General features: G+C 54.6%; 1 protein-coding gene across 1 annotated transcript in view; it reads right to left on the bottom strand.

The window, feature by feature from the left end:
• Positions 1-696: 696 nt before the first annotated feature.
• Positions 697-23,012, bottom strand: part of LTBP2 (latent transforming growth factor beta binding protein 2) — a 78,117-nt gene continuing 55,801 nt past the window's right edge. The window contains exons 12-35 of the mRNA XM_054400709.1: positions 21,423-21,545; positions 20,775-20,939; positions 19,712-19,942; positions 17,410-17,502; positions 16,286-16,411; positions 15,988-16,116; positions 15,516-15,635; positions 14,456-14,575; positions 14,128-14,250; positions 13,495-13,620; positions 11,014-11,136; positions 10,574-10,699; positions 10,354-10,476; positions 9,993-10,124; positions 8,675-8,800; positions 7,756-7,899; positions 7,352-7,543; positions 7,124-7,204; positions 6,404-6,532; positions 6,015-6,155; positions 5,661-5,828; positions 4,881-5,156; positions 4,522-4,671; positions 697-863 (exon numbers count right to left, since the gene is read on the bottom strand). Of these exons, the coding sequence (XP_054256684.1) occupies positions 697-863; positions 4,522-4,671; positions 4,881-5,156; positions 5,661-5,828; positions 6,015-6,155; positions 6,404-6,532; positions 7,124-7,204; positions 7,352-7,543; positions 7,756-7,899; positions 8,675-8,800; positions 9,993-10,124; positions 10,354-10,476; positions 10,574-10,699; positions 11,014-11,136; positions 13,495-13,620; positions 14,128-14,250; positions 14,456-14,575; positions 15,516-15,635; positions 15,988-16,116; positions 16,286-16,411; positions 17,410-17,502; positions 19,712-19,942; positions 20,775-20,939; positions 21,423-21,545 (3,434 nt within the window). The remainder of the gene's footprint in view (positions 864-4,521; positions 4,672-4,880; positions 5,157-5,660; positions 5,829-6,014; positions 6,156-6,403; positions 6,533-7,123; positions 7,205-7,351; positions 7,544-7,755; positions 7,900-8,674; positions 8,801-9,992; positions 10,125-10,353; positions 10,477-10,573; positions 10,700-11,013; positions 11,137-13,494; positions 13,621-14,127; positions 14,251-14,455; positions 14,576-15,515; positions 15,636-15,987; positions 16,117-16,285; positions 16,412-17,409; positions 17,503-19,711; positions 19,943-20,774; positions 20,940-21,422; positions 21,546-23,012) is intronic.

Genomic DNA, 23,012 nt, shown 5'->3' on the forward strand with positions numbered 1-23,012 from the left:
TTTATTTAACAACATGAGAGAAGTCTCCAGTAGACTTGGTTTGAAACAACAAAAAACCCACCACATCTCCATCAACTTTACAGAAAGGAAGCTGGACTTGCTCCCCCTTCCCCCTGCTCAGCCAGCATGGGACACAAAGGCTAAGGGATGCACCTGGGCTGGCAGCAGGGAGAGCTGGCCCTGGGGCCTCTCCCCCATGCCCCAAGGTTAGGCAGCAGCTTTAGAAAGCTGGGGCTGACCCCCCTCCTCAAAGTCCTGGCCTGAGGGCTGGATGCTTCATGAGGAGTGGGGCCAGCACCCGCAGTGTGGGTGAGGCTTGTCACTAGGTCAGTGCAGCAGTGGTGGGGAGATGAAGCCCCTTCCTTGGCAGAGCGAAGGGGGAGTCTGGGGCTGCGTGGCAAGGGAAGGCATCCCGTGAGCCTCTACAGCATGGGGCAATGTGACGGATGCTGGAGGCCAGAGTGGGCTCTGCTGTGGTAGGAGCAGGGGCTGGCAGGGCAGAAGGGGATGCAGAGGCTGGGAGCTCAGCCCTGGACTGTAGGAAGGGGTGGCGGGGATGTTGTGCGCTTCGGAGGGGAAGGAGCAAAGAGCCTCGAAGCACCCGCAGCCCCGAGGGGCCTCCTCTGTGCTCCCAGGTCCCGGGTGCCAGAGCCATGTGGCTGGAGGGGAGCATCCCTCACCCTTGCTTCCGTAGAGCTATGCTGCCGCTGGGCTCTGGGCTGTCTGGGGCACACACTGGTGGGCCTGGGCCAGGGCCACATAGCCTGGCAAGCAGCGGCAGCGGTAGGAGCCCTCTGTGTTCTCACAGGTGCCACCCCGGCACAGGGGTTCAGGGCTGCCCACCTCCTCACACTCGTTGATGTCTGCAAGGAGAAGGACAGAGGTGAGCTGACAGCACAGCGAGCAGTCACAACCCACAGCCAACATCTCCTGCCATCTCCCCAGCTCTCTTCTATAGGTTCCCCATGCACTCCCCCCACACCTCCAGCATGCCCACCATCACCCCACCAGCCTCCCAGACCCTTCAGCACACCCACAGAGGCTCCTTAGTCCCAGGGGAGACATCCCCAGCATCCAGCATCCCCCAGCACAGGAGGGAGCCCCTCCACCCCAGCATGTACACCAGATAAGGTGCTCCTCCATGCTTTGCAGCTGGTGATGCCCCTGAGTTAGCAGTTTCTTGCTAATAAGCTGTGGTAGCATAAGATCTGGGAGAAAGGCTGTCTCCAGCCTTGGAAAAGCCCTTTCCTGATCTGACAAGGCCGAGGAGGCAGATGATGGTGGCCCTGAGAGGACAGTTATCACCTCCAGGACCAGAACACAGAGGGACCTCGCATTGTGCAAACAAGGGCTTGTTTTATTAACCTGCAAACTGTGCCAAAGGGCTCACTTGGCTGGCTTGCTGCTGGGCTAGAGCTTATGTGCAAGCCCCACAGCAGCTGCCTCACTGCAACAAGTCTGCTCTGCTAAATGCACTTCCCTGCACAACCTGCTGGAGCTGCTCAAACTTGTGGTAGGGCCCCCAGCTGGGCAGAGCATTCCTGTGCACCCCAGAGCCCTTGTTTGCACCCACAGTAACTCCACAGTCCAAATCCTCACCTGACAAGGCAGGTCCAAGCCTTATGACCACAAACTCCTGCCTCACTCCTCACTGCAGATCAGCAGGGAGTGGGAAGCAGCTGATGTGTTGAGTTGGCCACCCAAGAGAATGAAGTTCCCCACAGTGACTGACAGACCCCAGGAGTCAGGAGCTCCCCCACCTGAGGGATCTGGAGTTATGCTTAGCACAGAAGTAGGCCATCTGGCAAAGAAAGGGAAGTGCAACCCCAGGGAAGGAAGCTGAAAGGAAAATCTCCAAGTGCAGCGGAGCAATGCACAGCAGCCACGGAAGGAAGAAGGAACAAGATGATAGAACCTGAGGAACAACAGCCTTCATCATAGACAGCCAAAGCAAACGCTGAGTGGGCACTGCAGACTTGGGCCAAACCTCAGGACCAGAACATTGCCATGAACAGGATAGGCTTGTTCAGAAACCCAAGGAGGAGACATTAGGCAGTACATCAAGGGAGATGTACTCTGCAACGTGGAAAGTGCAGGGAGGCAGCTTTGCTGGAGGTTTCAAGGAAAGGTAGAAGCATAAACAATAGGCAGGCTGATCTGACTGTGGACCACCAAATCAAGGAAAGTAAACCAAGGCTGCTTTAGTCCAGAGGTACCCAGAAGCAGTACAGTGGTGCTAGCCATATGCATCTAGCCCTGGAGCCTGCCTGCTCAGGCAGGGGTGCTGGAGTGAGTGCAGAGGAGGCAACGAAGCTGGTGAAGGACCTGGAGAATAAATCTTATGAGGAGCGACTGAGGGAGCTGGGGCTGTTCAGTTTGGAAAAGAGGAGGCTGAGGGGAGACCTTGTTGCTCTCTACAACTACCTGAAAGGATGTTGTAGAGAGGCTGGTGCTGGTCTTTTCTCACACGTAATTAGTGATAGAACGAGAGGGAATGGCCTCAAGCTGTGACTGGGTAGGTTTAGACTGGGCATTAGGAAAAAATTCTTCACATCAAGAATGGTCAAGGAATTGGAATGTGCTGCCCAGGGAGGTGGTTAAGTCACCAACCCTGGGTGTGTTTAAAGGTGGTTTGGATGTGGGGTTTGAGGATACGGTTTAGGGGTGAACCTTATAGAGTAGGGTTATTGGTTGGACTTGGTGATCTTGAGGGTCTTCTCCAACCTGAATGTTTCTATGATTCTGGGTGTGTGACAGTGAGCCTGACCTCTGGGGCAAAGGCAAGATATCCTCAACTATCCTCAACTGGGGAGTCCTCTAAAGGTCTAGTCAGCAAGGCAAAAACACAGGGGTGACTATGGAACTGCAGAGAAAAAAAATCAAGACCAGCTCCAGTGTAAAATGAGTGCTAGGACAGGCAACAAGCCTTGTTGGTAGGAAAGACAACAAGCAAAGGCTCCATAAATATGTTAGCAGGAAACAATGGGGAACGTCAGCCTGGTCCTTATCTGCGGGGGAAACAAAAGCCAGCCAAGCTGGCTGCAGCAGCTAATGCAGGCTTTGTTCCAGCCATCACAAAAATGCTTGTGGTGACCAGACAGGGTACAGACCATATTTGAAATGTTTAAACGAGGGTGCAGGAGAACACAGAGGGAAGGGCTGTGATGGAGAGGTTCAGCAATCAGATAGATAAAGTATTTACATCCACATTGCTAGAGGCCTGCTGCAACTCATCTTCACATGTTAATGCTTCTGCAGTTCCTGGAAGGTTGGCAATTCTGAGATGGAGGATAAAGGAGGTCTCAGAGACCCAATGAAAGGTAAATCTGCTATCTTCAAAACCAGAGACTGGAGGGTCCAGAATTACAAACTGCTCACTCCCATTCCCTTAAACAGATTAGGTTTGTGACTGATTAGGTCATAAACCCTCCAAAGGATATCAGGGTCATTACGTTGCTGGTGCAGATCTGTTAAGGCCTGATTATGTTAAGCCAATCTGGTTCCCTTTGCTGACCTGATAACTGGTCTGTCAGATAACAGAGAAGCAGTGGATATGATGTGCCTTGACCATGGTGAGGATTTCAACATGTTCTCACATGACATAATCAAACAAACTGAGAAAATATGGTCTAGATGAAACTGTGGCGATTGCACAATGAGCTAGCTACAAAGCTGCACTCCAAAGACAATTAGCAATACCTGCCTGTTACAATAAAAGCCATTTAAAACATAGCCTGCAGGGGCTGTCCTGACCCATTCTCCACTCAAATATTGTCATTAAGGTGGATGAAGGAAGAATCTCCATGCTTATAAAATGTGTGTGATGCCAGCACTTTTCAGGGTTCAGACTTGTTCTGATCAAACAGAGAAGCTGTCCAAAATCAACCAGATAAATTCACCGAAGGCAAATGCAAATGCACTGTGTACAAGGAAAGGGAAACAGTGCACAAATACAGAAGGAGAAGTAACAGCTCAGGCAGCATCTGGGGAGGCAGAGACTATGAAGAATCTGCATGATTCTGTCATGCAGTAAGGAATCTATGAGCTGGCGTAAGTGCTGTGCCTAAGGAAAAAGAGGGTCTTCATCTGCCCTGTTGAGTGCCCAGGGGAGCTGCACTGTGAAAACGAAGGAGACGTGGCACAGGGATGTAGAGGAAATGCAGAGAGGGTGGAAAATGAGGAATTTCACCTGGGCAGTGGTGAGTGCAGAGGAATTTTATCAGGGATAGAGTAACACTGGCCGGTGATGCCCAAGAACGTTATGCAAATATGGGAGCAATCTGCTGCTCCCTGTGATGCACTGAGGTGCCCTGATCTAGCTGTAAGCAGAAACCTCCAGGAAGGCCCTCCCAGCCCTAAGGGAAGGAAGCACCAGGAAGAGCGGGGACCACTCCGGCAGCTGTCCCGGCCAGCACCGCCAGAGAGCGGCAGCCGCCAAGGGACAGACGCGGAGCCCAGGCTTCCCGCACACCCCAGTCACAGCCCCGAGGCTGACCCCGGCCAGTGCCGTCCGCCACTCACCCACGCAGGCCATGCGGGTCATGTCCAGCTGGAAGCCGTCAAAGCAGTCGCAGGTGTAGCCCTCCCGGACGCGGACACACCTCCCGTTCTCACAGCCGTTGAGGATCCCACACTCCTCAGCCTGCAGCCCCTCAAAGCCCTCGTAGAGGCCTGGAGGGTGGCAAGGTGGTGTCAGTGCAGGGCGAGGCTCCACCCAGCTGCGGGGGATCACCGCGGGGTGATCGTGCTGGTGAGCCCACGACTGACTCAGAGCAGCCAGGAGCAGAGCTTGCTCCAAGCCTGGGGCACTCTGTCTGGGATGGGCGTTCCCATGGCCACAGGCAGGGTGGGAAAGCAACTCTGTGTTTCCCAGGACTCACCAGTTTGGCTGGGCAGGTAGCGGGGCACAGACCGCCCTGGGCCATGATGGACAGGGCTGCCACGAAACTCGCTGTTGTATTCCCTCCGAGGGAAACCAGCATCGGGGTTTCCATACTCAGACTCCAAGTAGTTGTAGTAGGGGCCCATATCAGGGCTGGGAAAGCCATAGTGCGGGTCTTCCAGGCCCGGTGCATACTCATATCTAGGTCTTTCTTGGAGCTCAGCCCCTCTCTCACTGTCTTCACTGGCCCCATTACAGAGGAAAGCAAAATCAGCTGCAAGTGGTAAGAGAAAAGGATGGCTCAGCAGCTTGGCTGGAGAGGTAGATCTGCAATGGCTGGAGAGGGTGTATCCACACCAGGCTAGTAGAGACAGGTCTGTGTTCATTGAGCTCCAAAGACATGGCTCTGTAATTTGCTGATGGGACCCTGTCTTCAAGAAGACTTGCTCCTATCTGGGGCCAGCAAGTCCTTAAGGAGCAAGAATCACAATTCCCAGTGTGCTCCCATCCCAGGCTGCAACCACCTCAACTCTCATAAGCTAAGCAGGAGAAGCAGGATGGACAGAGCAATAATCCCCTCAAACAGCTGGGATTCATTGCAAGCCAGTTTCAGGTACATTCCATCCACTGGTATAGCTCATCCCTGGAGAAGTGGGAAGTTCACCCAGTCCTTGGGCTGGCTTTGGAAATGCAGACTTCAAGAGAAACCCTCACGGCAGTCATATGCAGCTGACCCTGCACAACATCACCAGCAGCAGCCCAGCCCATTCCCACTCACCAGAGGACCTGTGAGGGCAGAGTGCACAGCTCTGGCCCCAGGCTTCACCGAGCCGGCAGCAACACTCGGTGTATGTGGTCTGCTCGCCATGCAGCAGGTCCTGGCAGATGTAGTCAGCAACAGTCTGCCAGCAGACGTCCAGATGGATTTCATACTCTTCCAAGGCATCTGTGAGTGACACAAGCAATGCATGCTGTGAAAATCATCCAGGAGAATGTCACCCCACCGTGCTCTGAAAGGGACAACCATGTGCCCCAGCTCCTGATCCCCAACCCACTGTTCTGTCCCAGGGGACCCAGATACGGGGTGGGTTGTGTGGGGTGAAGGTGCGCTGCAGTTGGGGCTTGGGCTCACCTGCCCTGCTGGAGAGATTAACACACCGGTTGCCGGTGGCATCCAGCACGAGAGGGAGGCTGCAGAAGCAGTGGTAGGAGCCGTCCGTGTTCAGACACTCACCGTTGATGCAGTACACTTCATTCTGACACTCATCCTGGTCTGTGCATGCACAAGGACACAGCAACATTTCAGTTTGGCAGATATGGGCGATATGACCCTTTTGCTGCCCAGATGGGGACCTCAGGGGCTCCTGCCACCTCTGCTTTCATTCCCCAGGAGGGTCCCAGGAAGCCTGTTTCCCAGACCTGGCCCTGTAGCATGGACAGCAAGGACAACTTTGGGTGCAGCAGCACAGCTGTCCCTCTATGAGCCTGCTGGGTGCCTGCTGCTCTTTGAAGCCATCTTACCAACACACTCAAGCCTGCTGGAGTCATAGTAGTAGCCTGTACGACAGAAGCATTTGTAGCCTGGCACTGTGTTCACACACTGTCCGTTGCGGCAGAACTCGGAGCCAAATATCTCACACTCGTCCATGTCTGAGAGAGGGATGGAGGAAAGGAGAGAGTACCTCAGGGAGCATAGCCATGAAAACAACATGAGCTGGGCGCTGTACCCTGCAGAGAGCTGGCACGGCACCTTGGTCTGGACCACTGGCATGTACCTGAGCCCCTTCTATTTCCCACCACCCCACACCTGGAAGCAGTGGGAAGCACACAGAGGCAGGGCAGGAGAAGGGATGACAGGGATGACACTTTCACAAATAGGAAATTCATGTGTGTTTCTGGAAGATCAAGAACACAACCCCCTGTGTCAAAGACTGAGTCAACTGGCCACTGGGAGATCTGATCAGTGACTGGAAGGGTTGTGTCTTACTGGAACCCACCCCTGGTTCGAAATGTGCATCGGAGATTTGCACCAAGAAAGAACCACTGCCAGCATTAAGAAAGGAGTGGAGGAAGGAGCACTTCCAGTTAGGTGATACTGGCAATCTGGGATTCCTTTGGATGGAGGAAAGCAGCCCCACCACAGTTCCAGGGAGATAGTTATGTGGATCCATTTGCATGCAGGACTTTGCACAGCGCCCTCCTTCTTCCCCTGAGAGAAATAAGGGAAAATGCTGCTAGTACCTGTGAAAGAGACTTTTCCTGAGAGCAGATCTTCCTGGGGAATGTAGCCCTTCCCAAGAGGGCAGATCTCTTGGTACTCCACTGGCCAGGAGGAAGATGCCAATGTGAAGAATGCCAGGAGGAAGATGCCAGTGTGTGATGGGAAGAAAAGGAATAGCTCGTTAGTGGAACGAAGGTGGAGCTGGCAGGCAGAGCACACTTGCCTGGTGTGGTAGGCCAGAGTCCTACCTGTGCCTGGGACAGGGCAAGGGTAAGTCTCACAGTTGTCACCCCAGGCTGCCCCCACAGTACAGCAGCACTCCTCCCTGGTGATGTTCTTGGCCAGGACGCTGTCACACAGGCGAACGTCGCTGATGTGGTAGTAGCATTGCTTGCGCTCTGCGCTGTCAGAGAGGTGAGCTGTGTGTGTCTCAGGGCCCTCTAGAAGACAGCAGAGCAGGGACGGGATGGGGTCCTCAGCACCCCACACCTAGGAGGGCACCCCATCACCAGCAGCACGGCCTTCCCAGGTCCCTGCTGTCAGGCTCCTCAGCTCTCCCTAGACAAAAGCTCGCCCATGCCTGTGTGGGTTTGTGGAGCCTTGGCAGCCCCTCTAGCTGCTCTCCATGCTCCTGTTCTAGCTGCCTACTCACCCATAGCTGCTCGGGGCTGGCACCGCCCTGCCTCTGTGTCATACTCCTCTTGGTCACTGGGGCAGAGGCACAGGAAGGATCCCTCCACGTTCTCGCAAAGTGCAGTCCCACACACGGCAACCATCATTTCGCACTCATTCACATCTGCAAAGCAAGGGGCAGCAGTGGGCAGTGGGTGTCCTGCCTCTGCATAGGCAGCCTGTGCATGGTCTGCTGCATGGAGTCACCCTTCAGCAGGGATATGGAAGGTGCTAGGGACAAGCTGAGAGCTGTTCACACCTTCAACAGAAGTCTGGCAAGAATTTCCTGCCCTGCTCTAGGTGGATTCAAGGAACCTGAATTCTAGCTTGCAGTGTCATGGAGCCACAGGATGATCCAGGTTTGAATGGACCACTGGAAGTCTCTTGTCCAACCCTGTCCTTCGAGCAGGGTGAGTTACGAAATCACACTAGGCTGCTCAGGGCTTTGTCTATTTGGGTCTTTAAAACCTCCAAGGATGGTGACTGCACAACCATCTCGGGCATCTGTTCCACTCTCTGCCTGTCTTCATGGTGAAAACATTCTTCCTTATATTACACCTTACCTGTTCTCTCCAGGCACCCATTAAGGTACCTCTCTAGCACCTTCAGTGCCTCTAACCCCCAAGCACCTCCTTTCCACCTGCACAGAGGAGGACTTCATGTTCACTGGAAACTGCTCACTTTTTCATAAAGCCTTGCTCCCTTGCAGTCCCAAGGATGTGCTGTGCTAAGGGAAGGCGGTTTGTCTCCATGAGCTGCCCTGTCCATATCTGGTATTCTCCATGCAGGGATACAGTCCCTGTCCATGTTCTGGAAGCCATCACACAGCAGGGACAGCAGCCTGACATCCATCAATGGCTGTCCCTCACTGACTGGCAGAGTGACCACGGGAGACTCACCAACGCAGAGGTGCCCGGAGGGGGAGCTCTCATAGCCACGGTCACAGAGGCAGCGGAAGGAGCCCTCTGAGTTCTCACAGAAGCCATGGCTCCCACACAGCGTCTCATTGGCACACTCATCTATGTCTGCAGCAGAGAGTAGAGCAGGAATTGCCCTAGACCCCACCTCTTCCAGTGGACTCCCCCTGCCCAGGCCGTTGTGCTCTGACCTGGGAATGCGGCAGGCATTCACTTAATGTGAGAGACTGGGTCTGGCTGCCCCCCCCCACTCCCCTGCTATGAGTAGGCCTATTAAGAGAAGTTTCTTGCAACATGCAAAGCTGCAAAGAGACCGTGTGGATAGAGCAACAGGAGCAGAGTGGGAATGGGAAATGGACAGGAAGCATGGGGGCTGGCAGGGGCTGGCAGGGCGAGGAGGGTAGCACAGATCCCTGCAGAGTGCAAAGGAACACAGAAACTTATAGGCTCACACTGGCAGGAAATACAAGGGTGCAACTGAATTGTGTGGTGCAAGTGCAGGCACACTTAGGATGGTACTCTCCTGACCCCTTTTTTCTTGATTTAGTCCTTCTGCAACTGCTATAGCGACAGGGAATAATCTCTGCCTTGCCCAAGCCCATTGAGGTTGGACAGTCACATCTGAGTTCTCTCTCTGTAGAAGGCAGGTTTACAGCCCTGTTGTCTACATCCTGCTCCTCTCCTACTGCTACACTCAAGTGATTTCCCTGAAACAGCCAGAGTAGCTGCATGCCCACAGCTCACTTCTCCTAAGGACAGCAACAGCTCCACATTTGAGTCCTAGCACAGGCCTGAGCTCAGCACCTGGTAGCAGCCCCTCCTTGCTGAAGCCTACCCTGAGCTGAGGGGAGCCCCCAGAATTGCAGAAATCCCTTTGCTCTTTCCTCTTTGCTAGATCCTGAACTACAAGCCCAGACTCCATAGCCTAGCATACAGTGGTACCAGCAGCCTTTCACCTCACCCAGCCCTGCCAGGCAGGCAACAGGCATAGGCAGCAGCCCCAGCAAGCACAGCTTACAAGGGAGCTGTGGTCCAGCCCCAAACCTGGAATGGCTGTAACCTGCCCAGGACTCTCCCCAAGCGGAAAGCAGCACAATGCATGTCTGTTCCAGATGCCAGGAAGAGAGAAGTCTAGACACAAGCAGGCAGCTCAGCCAAGAAAACAAACTCTCAGCATTATCTGCCTCTCCACCAGCTACACATTTCCTCCTCCTTCTCCCCCACAGTCCTGGCAGAGATATCCCACAGCTACCCTGTCCCTGCCAGAAGGAGGGACAGGAACACCCGGGGCTGTACTCACCAATGCAGTCCCCCAGCGGGGTCCAGTGGAAGCCGGGCTGGCAGCCCATGATACAGCGGTAGGAGCCCAGGCTGTTCTGGCACCGCCATGTGCCACAGATGGCATCCCCATATTCTCTACACTCATCCACATCTGCAGGGAGGAGGGCAAGGGGATGAGGATGGGGAGACAGGGATCCTGCTTGCTCACTGCAGCACACCTGAGGCAAGTTCAGCTGGCCACAGGCCCTGAGCCATTGCTAGTCTTTCTTACAAGTCATCAGCAATTTTGGGTGTTGGGAGCAGAACTGCCCTCCCTCCTGCACTGGTTGTATCCATCCCCCCAGATCAGGGTGCTGATCTCCCCAGAGATGAGCTCTCACCCACGCAGTCATCAGTCTCCTGGGAGTGTTTGAACCCATTTTCGCACAGACACCTGTAGGAGCCCTCTGTGTTCAGGCACTGCCCTTGCAAGCACCGGGACTTGTCTGCACATTCATCCACATCTGCGAAATCAGGCCACAGCTGTCAGCTTGGGTCTCACAGCAGTGAAGGAAGCAGAGGGCAGGACCTGAGGTATGGCCCTGCCTTCCTCCGTCTCACCTTGGCAGCTGACTCCGCCGGCTGTGTTTGAGAAGCCAGGAGCACAGATGCAGAAGTAGGATCCATGGCTGTTAAGGCACTCGCCATTGGGGCTGCAGGTCTCACTGTTCAGGCATTCATTCACATCTGCAGAGGGAGCAGAGTCACGGCCAAGCACCCAGCCCTGGGCAACATCCTCTCACCAAAGCCACATGGATTTCCTCTCCCCACTCTCCTACAGGCAGTCCTTGCAGGACTCCTGGCTCCTGTTTTTCTCACCATGGAGACAGAGATCTTCCCTGTCAGTGGTGACCCTGCATTTGGCTACAACCTTATGGATATGCCATGCATGATGGCATTATCTGCTTTGGCACTGGCACCCTCCCTGCTGAGAAAGAAGGGGGATCCCTACGAAGGCTGTAAGTCCTGGACCCAGAGGGCTGCAGGGATGGGGTTCATACCTTCACACACGGTACCATTGATGAGCTTGAAGCCAGCCTGGCAGTGGCACTCATAGGAGCCCAGGGTGTTCCTGCACTCTCCTCCCAGGCACTGAACAGCAGGGTCCTCACATTCATCTATATCTGCCAAGCAGAAGGGCACAGCACAGAGTGAGGCTCTAGCTCTTGCCGCTGCTGGAGAAGATCCCCATCCAGAGAAGCTATCACCAAGATGCTGGCCTGCAGGGTGGGTTTGAATTGCCCTCCCAGATTATCCTGTCACAGATAAATGAGGACAGAGACTCCCCGTTACTGGGGTGTGATGAGTCAGCCCAAATGCTTCACTCCCCTCCAGCACAGGGACCAGGTTAAACTGGATCTTAGCAGTCCAGTAACAGGACCAGAGGCAATGGGCACAAACTGGAACACAGGAGGTCCTGTCTGAACATCAGGAAACATTTTTTTTACTGTGAGGGTTACTGACCACTGGCTCAGGCTGCCCAGAGAGGTTGTGGAGTCTACCTCTTTGGAGATACTCAAACTGCATTTGGACATGGTCCTGGGTAACCAACTCTAGGTGGCCCTGCTTGAGCACAGGGTTGGACAACATGACCTCCAGAGGCCCCTTCCAACCTCAGCCATTCTGTGAGCACAGGGATATGCCTAACCCCAGAGTCCAGCCCCAGCAGAGCTCTGCACTGGCTACTACAGCTACGAAGAGGCCAGTGCAGAGCCACAGCTGGTGAGAAAACCTCAGGAGCAAACCTCAGGAAAGCAACCCAGCACCAGCCATACCTTCTGTAGCTCTGCCTTCCTGCCCACCAGTCCTGCCTACAGGCAAAGATGGCCAGGGACCTATATCAGCTCTTACCCAGCTGTAGAGCTTCCCACAAACCCTCTCTCACCCAGCTCCCCCAGGCACTCACCAGAGGTTGCTAGCACACTGAGAAATTGCAGAGGAGAGAGGGGTACCTTCCTCTTAATGGGGCCAGCAGACTGCTGTTGCCTGCAGGCCCATGGGGTAGGAGGATGCTGCTAGCCAGAAGGATGGGCCAGGATTCCCAGCTGTTTAAGTCTCAAAGGGTTACAAAGCAGCAATATTCTTGAATCCTTCTGCAGATGAACCATAACCTATTTAATTATCACAGAACTATCATGAAGCCCTTCTCATTTTTCAAATGTGAAATCCAGATCCAGAGACAAGGCCACCAGCCAAGGCAGGGAAGAACATGCCATCCTGCCATTGGGTCAGTGTGACCCAAACACTATCAAGCCCTGATAAGGCACCCTTGTGACACAGCTGGGCTGAGGTAGCTATAAGGGACTCTTGGGAAAAGGGGAGGGCAGATGGAAGGGATGGAACCCAAAAGCCAAGTGGAAAATCAGCTTATTTCACAATGGCTTTCTTAGAGCAGAACAGAGGGAGGAAAAGTCTCCCTTTCCTCTCCTATTGGAGGCCTCCATGCAGGGAGTTCTTCTGAGAGTCATTCAAAGGCTAAGGTCTTCTGTTTGCCAGCTATGTGCAGGTTACAGAGCTCTGCAGTGCTCCACAGAGAAATGCATAGCACACAGGCAATCTTTAAACAGATATCTTTGCCAGCTCCACTCTCTCCCTTCCCTTGCCACAAACAGGGAAGTTGTATCAAGCCATTTCAAGTCCAGGAAGTCCTCTGGGGGTAGCCAGCAGGGAGGGAGTTTGCCTGCACTGTGGCAGATGGCTGTAAGGCAGGGACAGAGCACTGCCACATCTCAGCAATATAACCAACACAGATTGCTGCTGGTGTTAACTCTCTGGAACACATAACTGGCACAGCACAGCCCTTGAACTAACCTTTACTTTTTAAACACATCCAAGTTACATTAGGGTCTGGGGAAAGATGATGAAATCTGGGTGCACATAGTCCTCACAGGGCTGTGGACCCAAGGTTCTTCCCTCTGTTGAGTACCTGCATTTGGGACAACGCAGGTACTCATTGCTTTCAGGCACAAAGTTCTGAACTGAACCACACATAACCCCTCTCAGCCAAAGTTTCCAGGCCTCCTGTGCTCCTCTGGCCTTTGTCAGCATCCCCCAAGTCATCATTAGTCTATGAGTCTTGGAGCACTGGAAAAGGCTGCCCAGAGAGGTTGTGGAGTCTCCTTCTCTGGAGACTTTCAAAACTCACCTGGATGCATTCCTGTGCAGACTACCCTAGGTGATCCTGCTTTGGCAGGGGGTTGGACATGATGATCTCTGGAGGTCTCTTCCAACCTCTAATGTTCTGTGATACTGTGAGTCTGTGAGTCTCAGCAATGAGTCTGTCTCCCCCCATCCCTTCATAAGATTGCCTTCCTACTGCCCTAGGTGACATCCGCTTGCAGCCCTGCCAAGGTCATCAAGCTAAAAACCTGGAGAAGGATACCGAGGCTAAAGGATTCCCCAGGCCCCACCAATAGCCCAGTGGCAGTGTCTCTTCCCTCATTCCCCCAGCACTCGGTTCTCTGTCCCCGGGAAGGCCATACCTTCACATGTGCTGCCCGCTCTGGAGACGGCGTAGCCGGTGTCACAAGCCATGCAGGAGTAGGAGCCCTCGGTGTTAAGGCAGAGTCCAGAGGGACAGGCAGCCTGGGCTGCACACTCATTGATGTCTGCATAAGCACAGGAGGGAGAGTGGGATGAATGGAAAGGATGTGGAATCACCATGACCACAGGCAAATGTGTAGATAGAACCATCAGGGGAGGGACTTTTTACAATATGAGGTAGTGACAGGACTAGGGGGAATGGAATAAAGCTGGAAGTGGGGAGATTCAGACTGGACGTGAGGAAGAAGTTCTGCATCATGAGAGTGGTGAGAGCCTGGAATGGGTTATCCAGGGAGGTGGTCAAGGCCCCATCCCTGGAGGTGTTTAAGGCCAGGCTGGATGAGGCTCTGGCCAGCCTGATGTAGTGTGAGGTGTCCCTGCCCATGGCAGGGGGGTTGGAACTAGATGATCCTTGTGGTCCCTTCCAACCCTGACTGATTCTATAATTCTACAATTCTATGAACATGGTGGCCAAGACTCAGACAGAGCCAAGCACTCAGGAAAAGGCTAGAGAAACTTCTGGACTGAGTGCATTACACTTAAGAGTGTATGGATCTACAGCTCCCCAGTACCTTGGCAACTCTTCCCATCAGGTGCCACCTCGTAGCCCCGGTAGCAGGAACAGCGGAAGGAGCCGTCCAGGTTGATGCACCGTCCGTGAGCACAAGTCCCCTCTGCAAGGCACTCATCCACGTCTGTGTGACACAGCAGAGGGCAACATGGCATGGGAGGGTGCTCAGGGCCCGCTACCCAAGCCACAAGAGTGCTGTGCCCTGGCCACTCAGGCCACCTGCCCATGGGAGGTGGGTGGTGTTAAGCCCCTGTTCCATTTGAGGCTTGAAGGGAGCAGTGCTGCAGGGGGGGCAAGGGTGCTGCCCAGAGGCAGCCTGAGCTCCTCACCAATACATCTCCCGTTCCTGGGCTGGTAGCCATCGCCACAGCTGACACACTTGTAGGATCCCAGTGTATTGACACAATTCCCGCTGCGGCAAGGGCTGGAAACCACACACTCATTGACATCTGCCAAGAAATACACTCCTGTTAGGCTCCCAAAGATGAATGCTGCAGCCTTCTCTTCTACAGGATGTCCCCTTGGGCTGGATCCTCAGAATCCCCCTCTGGGGGACAGCAATGCCCGAGATGAGGTAAGACAAGCTTGCCAGGGCTTGGAAAAGACTTCTTATAGTCTCACTTAGCCCTCAGGATCCTACACCCACACCCAAGGGCTGACATAATCCAGCAGTGAAAATCACTACTGCAGGATGTTGCCAAGGCCAGGAATGTGCACAGGCGAAGAAAGGGATCAGAGAACATCTGTGCAGGGCTGTTTCATCAAGGACTTTCATAACGAATATTAGGATGCAGCCTCCAGCTCAGGAAGTCCTTAAGAAAGCGCTTTCTGGAGGCTCTGTGGGGGCAGCACCATTCTGTGCATGCCCTCTTTCCCATAATGCCTCCTAAAATAGCCTCCCACTCTCTGTTGGAGATGAGCTACTGAGAAAGGGGGATCTTTGATCAGGCACACCTTATGTTCACAAGGTCAAATGCTCTGAAGGGCCCAGGTCATGCCATGTGACTGGGAATGTTGTGGGGACAGGTGGCCTGAGTCTCTGCAGCCTGCTCTCCCTGCAGGCCACTTGCTAGCACAAGGGTCTGGTTACAGTAAAGGTGGCATGAAAATGGACAGGCATCTCCTGCTATAATGGGAAGCTGGTTGCAGAGGACATCCCTGGGGAGGTGGCAGAGTACCTTGGGAGAACTCCTCTCTCTACCCAGGAAAGCCTGTCCTTCCTGCAGGCAGAGGAGAGGACAAGCAGCCCTCAGGGTGGGCACAGGGCAGACAAACATGGGGGTCCTTCCTCACTTCCAGGAGGAGACATATAGTAGTGAGGAAAAAAGGTGTTCAGCCTGGTACAAAGTGGGTTGGAGGGGCAGGGCAAGAGCAAGTAGCAAGCTTCACCTTCGCACTGTCCTCTGGGACCCATGACAAAGCCCTCCTTGCATTCACAGTGGTAGGAACCCGGGCTGTTGATGCATCGTTGTCCTCGGCAGGCAGAGGGCTGCTCACATTCGTCTCGATCTGGCAGCAGACAGGGAGACAGTCCTGAAGTCTTCCCTCTCTAGTGTGGGCAAGGCTGGGTGCGAAGAGAGGAGCAGGCTCCCAGAAGACCCATGCTGGGGGGTCTCCTCCATCCCCAATCTGTCCTAGCACCCCCTTGCCATGAAGCAGTGACCAGGGTTGGCACCATATGCTCCTGCCCAGATGATTACAAGCTAGGTCCTGTCCCTGAGCAAGTGGGAGAGGGTGATGCCCATGGATCAGGGAGGGAGGGTATGCAGGTGTGTGTGCACATACATCAGAGTACGCGAGGGCAGGAGACTGGGGAGACTCTGGGGAGGTAGCAGCCCCATGCAAGGCAAACACCACTTACCCTCACAGCTCTGCTTGCCCTCTGAGACAGCCAGGGTGTACCCAGAGTAGCAGAGGCATGAATAGGAACCCACACTGTTGATGCAGTGACCTTTGCCAGCACAAGGATCTTTCAAGCACTCATCTTCATCTGTGCCCAGGCAAGGAAAGAAGACAGGCATTCACCACCTGCAGGTGCCTGCTAGCCCCCTGCCAGCCCCACAGTGCAGCAGGTGGGCAGGGGCCTAGCAAAGATGCCAGAAAACCTTCTCCCAGGAGCCTGTAAGACCAAATAGTCGACAGAGCAGGTGCTAACCTACCGATGCAGCGGTGGCGGTTACTGTCCAATGTGTAGCCAGGGTGGCACACACAGCTGTATCCCTCTGGGGTGAGCACACAAGCACCAGCTCCACAGGAGAGGGGTGAAGAAGCACAGCTGCTGACCCCTGGCAGGGCAGAACACAGGGTTAGGGGCACCACTGAAAGGGTGCACAGTGTAGTATCTGCCTTGTGTCTCCAGCACCATGCTGAAGAGGCTGGAGACACAGCCTTCTCAGAGAGCGATGCTGAGCCTGCTCCTCTGCATCTTCAGGCAGGGTGAACTCACAAGGCTACAGGGAGACATGGCAGACTGCCACCTCCTCTGACCTGAGCTCAGCTGGGATGCTGCCCCAAGCCCCTGCACTGCTCATTTGTGCTCCAGCCCCATAAAAGTGTGGTGATGAAGCCTGCTAACTCGGAGAAGGGCTGGCAGCAGAACCTGGCACCTGTGAGGGGGCTCCTTTTGGGGTGACAGCAGTTACCCCCCCCAACACCGCCCTCCTAAGTGGGGTGTAGGCAGCAATGGGAGGGCAAGAGGGCACCACACCCCCCTCGGCACTGGGCCGGCCGAGGGAGGCCAGCCCAACCCCAAACAAAAGGCTATTGAGGAAGATGCATTCCTCAGCAAGGTGCCCCCGCCAGGCCTGCTCCCCAAGGTGCTCCAGCCCCGCGGCGGAGGGCAGGGGCTGCGCTCCCAGACACTTAAGCAACCCTGGAACAAGAGGGCCCTTGTTTCCGGCGCAGTAAACAAGCCGCCCCGGGAGCCACATGCCTCCCCTTGTGCTGCCCTTCCCCATGAGTCAGCTCCTGCTGCGGGGGGCACAGGGCCAAAGCCACTGCCGTGGCCGCCTCATCCCCCGCGTCCGCAGCCGCCGCCTCGCCGGGCGGGTGAGCGGCAGGCAGGGAGGGAGGGAGCCGGGATGCCGAGCGCGATTCGGGATTGCTCTCACACAGCCCCAGCGCCGGTTGGCTTTGCCTGGCTGGCAGCAGATGGGCACCTGGGTGGGACAATGCCTCAGAGTGGCAGGTAAGGGACTTGAAGGGAGAGAGCCTCTGGGCGGAGCTTAGGGCATATTTTCTCCATAGTGCCAGGCAAGAGGGAAATCCCCAAGAGCAGCCACACCTGAGCCCTGTGCCGGCATCTGTGTTGGAGCAGCAGCATCCCAGGTGATGATGGGACCAGGACGGGGGGGACCATGCCGAGACTCCTCTTCCTCTGATAAGGAAGAAGAGGAGAGGTGAGATCCAGCCCCCAGCCCCAGGCAGAGGTGCCTGCCCAAGGCTTACCTGTGCTGGGTGTACCTGTATCCACAGCCCCGAGAGAGAATATGGAAAGGGGCTGCAGGGTGGAACATACTCCTCCACCTCGTTGGAAACCCATCACCTCCTCACATCCTTACAGCCCCATATCAGCCACCCTAGGGTGGCAGGAGTCCCAAGTCAACCTGCAGCCAGCCCAGCCAGAAGCCCATCCTTTCCAGTGCTGGGGGCTACTGTGCAGAGGAGGCAGCTCCTCCCTCTCCCCCCTCCTTGCTTCCCTGTCCTCTTCCCCACGACTGCCCTGCCCTCCTGCCAGCCAGGTGCTTACCTCTGTGTATGGCATGTTCTGCAGTGGCATCAGCACCCTGAAGGACAGAAACATAGGATTGCCTCTATGCATGTTCATGTAGCTGGGATGCAGCACCCCTGAGGTATTTTCCCACCCACCTCCTGGCTCCTCTTGTTTCCCAGGGCACCATCCTGGTTGGAGAAGCTGCCATGACTGGGTGCAGTTAGCAGGGCCACTCTGTCCTGAGCACATAGTCCTGAGCAAAACACAGCTTCTGGCCATGTCTGGGGGTCTGCCCACAGAGAGACCACAGCAGTACACTATGGAGGTGACACCCAAAGGCACTGCTACAGGGCAGACATCTCTGCAAGGTGTCTGGGAAGGGCATGTGGGCACAGTAAATACTTCCACTGACAACAGCAGTTCTGGAGTGCTGAGGACAGCCACTGCTTCCACCTGTCTCAAGACTGCTATTCCTGCCCCACCTGCTTCAGTGGAGCTTCTTCTGCACTCATGCCAGTATGAGGAGCCCTGCTGGGCTTGACCATGACACTGGGCTCTGTGAGAAGAGCACTCTCCAAGCTGACTGCAGCAGTTCCTCTTCCCCTGCTGCCCATCAGCCTAGATCCAGGCCAGGCTGCCAGCAGGGAGCGAGAGCCCACACTTCAGCCAGCTCCAGCCTCCACCTGGGTTGCTACCTCAGCCCCAGCAAACACCAGTTGAAGGTGACACTGCCCATGAACTAGTGCAGCAGAATCACAGAATCAGCCAGGTTGGAAGAGACCTCCAAGATCATCAAGTCCAACTGATCACTCAACCCTAACTAATCAACTAGACCATGGCACTAAGTGCTTCATCCAGGCTTTTCTTAAACACCTCCAGGGATGGTGACCCCACCACCTCCTTGGACAGCCCAGGGAGAAGACACCAACCCCCACCAGGCTACAACCACCTTTCAAGTAGTTGTAGACAGCAATAAGGTCTCCCCTGAGCCTCCTCTTCTTCAGGGTCCTTCTCCAGAGTCCTTAGCTCCTGTTGGTTTGAGCTAATGGCCTCTCAGCAAGGGCTGAGCAGGCACATGACACATGACCTCCAGGCAGGGCAATTTGGTCAGGGTGATGGGGTTTGCAGTTTGTACACTGTTCCCTCCAGCAGCAGCTATTTGCTTTCTTTAATGCTCGCTCTGACCACATTTCTCTCACCTCCCTGTCACCTTTTTTTATGACAACCCCCTTCCAGCCCATCAAGCTACTACGGATACACCCAGCTGTAGCAAGACAAACCTTACCCACCTGTGCAGCAGGAGAAACTGCACCTGGAAAGTGAAACAGTGCATGGTGAGTAAAGACAAGGCAGGCAGGCAATCTCCTTAAACCCTTGCTGCCCTAGCTTCACCCCACCTCTAAGACACTGCCACTCAGTCCCTCACAATCCTTCTCAAGAGCTTGTTCCCAAACCCAACACATCTGGACTCCTCTCCTGGCACTGTGCAGGCCTCAGGAGCTTTGGCTCCAGCAGGTGCTGGTATGAGGAGTTGGTCCCACTTGCCTCCAGATGGGCTGGAGGGAATAAAGTACCAGGGCTGCTATGCAGACCTTAGGTCCTAGTGGAGGCAGCCTGGCCAGCCAGTACCACCTGTAAAGATGCAGTGACAGGAGCCTGAAACATTCAACCTCCTCTCCAAAGCCTTGAAGATGTGATGTCTCATGCTCCAGGAACATTAGTAGGGCTGAAGAACACCTTGCATGTTCATACAGATGTAGAGAACTCTTATGAGATAGAAGTCCATCCACGGGGGCATGGCAGGACCCGGGAATTTGCCCACCCATGCTAGGGGCCCAGGTGGAGCAGCTTTAAACAGTAAATCCCACACTACCCTCTGCAGTCGAGGTGCCAGGATGTGGGAATGCCTCCAGGACGCTCCCATGCAAGCTGTCCTGCAGTTGCTGTCTCCTTGCTGCCCAGTGCAGTGTCCAGTTGCTGCTCGACCCTTGCTCTTCCAATCTGAAGGGCAGCTCTTCTGCCTCTGCCTTCCTCATAGACAAGCGGATATCAGCACTGGAGTAGGTGTAGCCATGTCCTGCTGGGCAAATCTCCTTGAAGGCTTCTGCGAGGGAAAATCAATCCAAGCTTTAGAGGGCAGAGGTGGGAAGGAAGGGGTTGGTGTAGGTATCACCTGACTTAGCACACCCAGGCATGAGGGTGGGACAAGTGGAAGAAAGGAATGAAGATGCAGAGGCGTGTACGTGAATGCAGGTACCAGTTTCTCCCATCCTATCACTTTCTGGAGATTTTTAAGGGTTAAATCCTTACAGAAACACATCTAGGCTGCAGTGGGTGGATGCTTTGAGCAGAAGAAATCTGCTGACAGGGCAGGCTTGGGTTTCTAGCAGGCACTGGATGGTACTCCAAGACACCAAAAATGAAATCCCTCCCCTGGATCAGTATTGCTAGGAAGGGCTCATGCCACAGGAAGGTCCAAGCTGAGCAAGAGAGCAGATAAAAGTGGACACCTGGTATCTTGGTACTGAACACTTTGTATGTCACTCAAGATGCTCTGCACAAACCACCTGCTATTTTTTCCTAGTCCTGAGGATTTCAGTGCTTTCCCCTCCAGTCTAACTCATGATGAGATATGCTGAACATCCTCATCTGGCTTTCATCCCAGACGATGTGTGAGAGACAAAAGGGCTGTCGACCAAAGCCAGGCATAGACAGGGTTGTACTCTCCCTCTGGTACAAAGTGGTTTCCCATCAGGAATTTCTCTATCTTCCCAGTATTACCCAGGCCTGCTTCCTGGGCTGCTGTACCCATCTCACAGGCTGGCAATTGCACCACTCAGCTCTGGGTGCTGCAGCCTTCTGTACGGCAGCAAGTTCAGGCAAGCCTAAAGCCCACTCTAATGAGAGCAGGCAAGGCTGAAGTGTGCACATCTCACCTGAGCCAGGCATGGGGCACTCCTCGCAGTTCTTCCCCCAGCCCTTGCCAACACGGCTGCAGCAGCAGATCTGCTGGGTGATGTGGTGGGAGAGGGGGAAGGAGCACACCCCCCCGGCTGCAGAGCGGTAGCACAGGCCCTGCTCCATCGACACCGCTTTGTCCGCTGAAACACAACGGCAGGGTCAGTGCTAGAGCTCAGCCTCTACACTCTCCAAAAAGAGAACGAGGGACACTCAGCTCCTCCCTCCCCCTCGAGCCTGTCTCTGCCCGTGCCTCCCAGCCTGGCCCAAGGGTTGCCCCATCCTCTCCCCAGAATACCACCAGCCTTGAGCCACTGGGCCATCCATCCCCCACAGGCAAATCCGGTTGCTGTGGGAGCTCTCCCAACCCAGGAGGTAGTGTCCTCTGCTGTTGCACTGCAGGCATATCCCCTCCCGGCTCCATGGGGGCCATGAGATGTTCATGAAGAAGAACAATGCATGTAGGGGTATGAGGCATGAGGACCTGTTCTACACACAAGTGTAGGACAGTGTTACCCAACTGCACTTGCAAGAGGTGCAAAGCACACTGCAGCCTCCGCTCAGCTGTGGGCTGAGGATCAGGCTCAGGCCCTTTCCCAGACTGAGGAGTTCCCTGGAACACTTACAGATGCAATGGCTGCGGGATGGGTCCATCATGGTGCCAGGCTTGCAGGTGCAGCGGAAGCTGCCACGGGTGTTCACACACTCAGCATCTTTGCACAAGCCCTGCATTAAGCACTCATTGATATCTGTGGACGAGAGAGAGCCTGGTGAGATGTGCAGGAGCTGAGGGTGAACTGAACCACATACCCAGGGCCTCCCATTCTGGTGCTGCAGACTGAGGAGTCTCAGCCGGGCAGATTCTGCACCAAGCAGCACAGTGGGGACCTCTGCATTGACAGCAGTCACACATCTGTGGCACAGAGCTTGTTTGCTGCAGCTGCAGGGATGGCTCATGAATGACTGCTCTGCTTCACAGTCCTGACGGAAAACAGATGTGGCCCTTACAGTAAAGCCACTCTGGTAGGGTCATGCTTAAAGCCATCGTGGTTGTGGTCTGCAAGCCTAGACTAGTGAGTCCTGTCCTTTCACTTGATCCCTGGTCCTGCTTTTACAGAACTATTGTCCACAGAGAATGCTGAGAAACTCAGCGCCAGCACACAGGGAGCGCTGATCCCCTGTAGAGGCAGAGGGATGGTGGGCCAGGCTGTGGCTCACTGCTGTAGTGTCTTCTTCTAGGAACAGGCTGAACAAGCATTAAGTTGCCAAGTTCAAGCCCTGCCTCAAGCTTTGCCTTTGTCCAGTCTTCAGGAAGGAAGCTGGGCTTATCCCAGGGAAACAGTCAGGCTCACCCATTTGGCCTGCAGTAAAGCTTTTCCTACAGCACCATGTGGGACCATATGAGCTAAGCTGAAGAAAACAGGGATTTGTAAAAGGTACATTGGGGGGGGGGCTGAGGGCAGCTTTCATAGTGGAGAGTGAAGAGGAAGCCCTCCTCACAGATTTATGTAGCTTTATATCTTCACTAAAGAGCTTTGCCCAGAAAAGTCAGCATGCTGCTGAAATGTGCTGTGTCAGGAGGCACAAGTAATGCAGGAAGAGCTGGATGGGAGCACGGAGTGGCAGGAGTGTGATGAACCTCAGCACCACCCCTGGACAAATCACAGGAATATATACCACAGCTAAGAGGTAGGAGCAGGCAGACAGAGGGACCTGGGCACACTCACTGCTCATAGGACAGCTGTGAGCTACCAAGACCAAGAAATGTAAACATGATGACATGATGCTCGGTAGCATTATGCCAAACACTTTCCAAAGACACAGGGCAGTCCCAATGCCAGTGCACAAGGCTCTGGTGAGACCTCAGGTGTCCTAAAGAGCACCCAGTGGTGCCCTAAAGACTGTCTCAAGATGAAAGGGGTACAGAGATGGGCTGCTGGGACACTCAGAAGAATGGAGATCCTGACAGAGCCTGACTGAGAGCAGTAGGCTCAGGAAGAGCTTTCCCAGCATCCTCTTATTCCTCAGCATGTGCAGTTTGTTGGAAGCAGGAGCAGGAGTGTCAGACAGCCAGCTATGACAGCTGGAGTTCAGACTTAATGACCTGAGATGTCATCCCCAGTCCTGTGCTGTTTAACTCCCCCATTCACCCCATGAGCTGCCCCATAGATAGTTGAGACCAGGCCACGACGTTCAGTCAGTTGGATACTTACACT

The sequence above is a fragment of the Indicator indicator genome, chromosome 4, assembly GCF_027791375.1.
Source record: "Indicator indicator isolate 239-I01 chromosome 4, UM_Iind_1.1, whole genome shotgun sequence".
In the NCBI taxonomy this organism is placed as follows: domain Eukaryota; kingdom Metazoa; phylum Chordata; class Aves; order Piciformes; family Indicatoridae; genus Indicator; species Indicator indicator.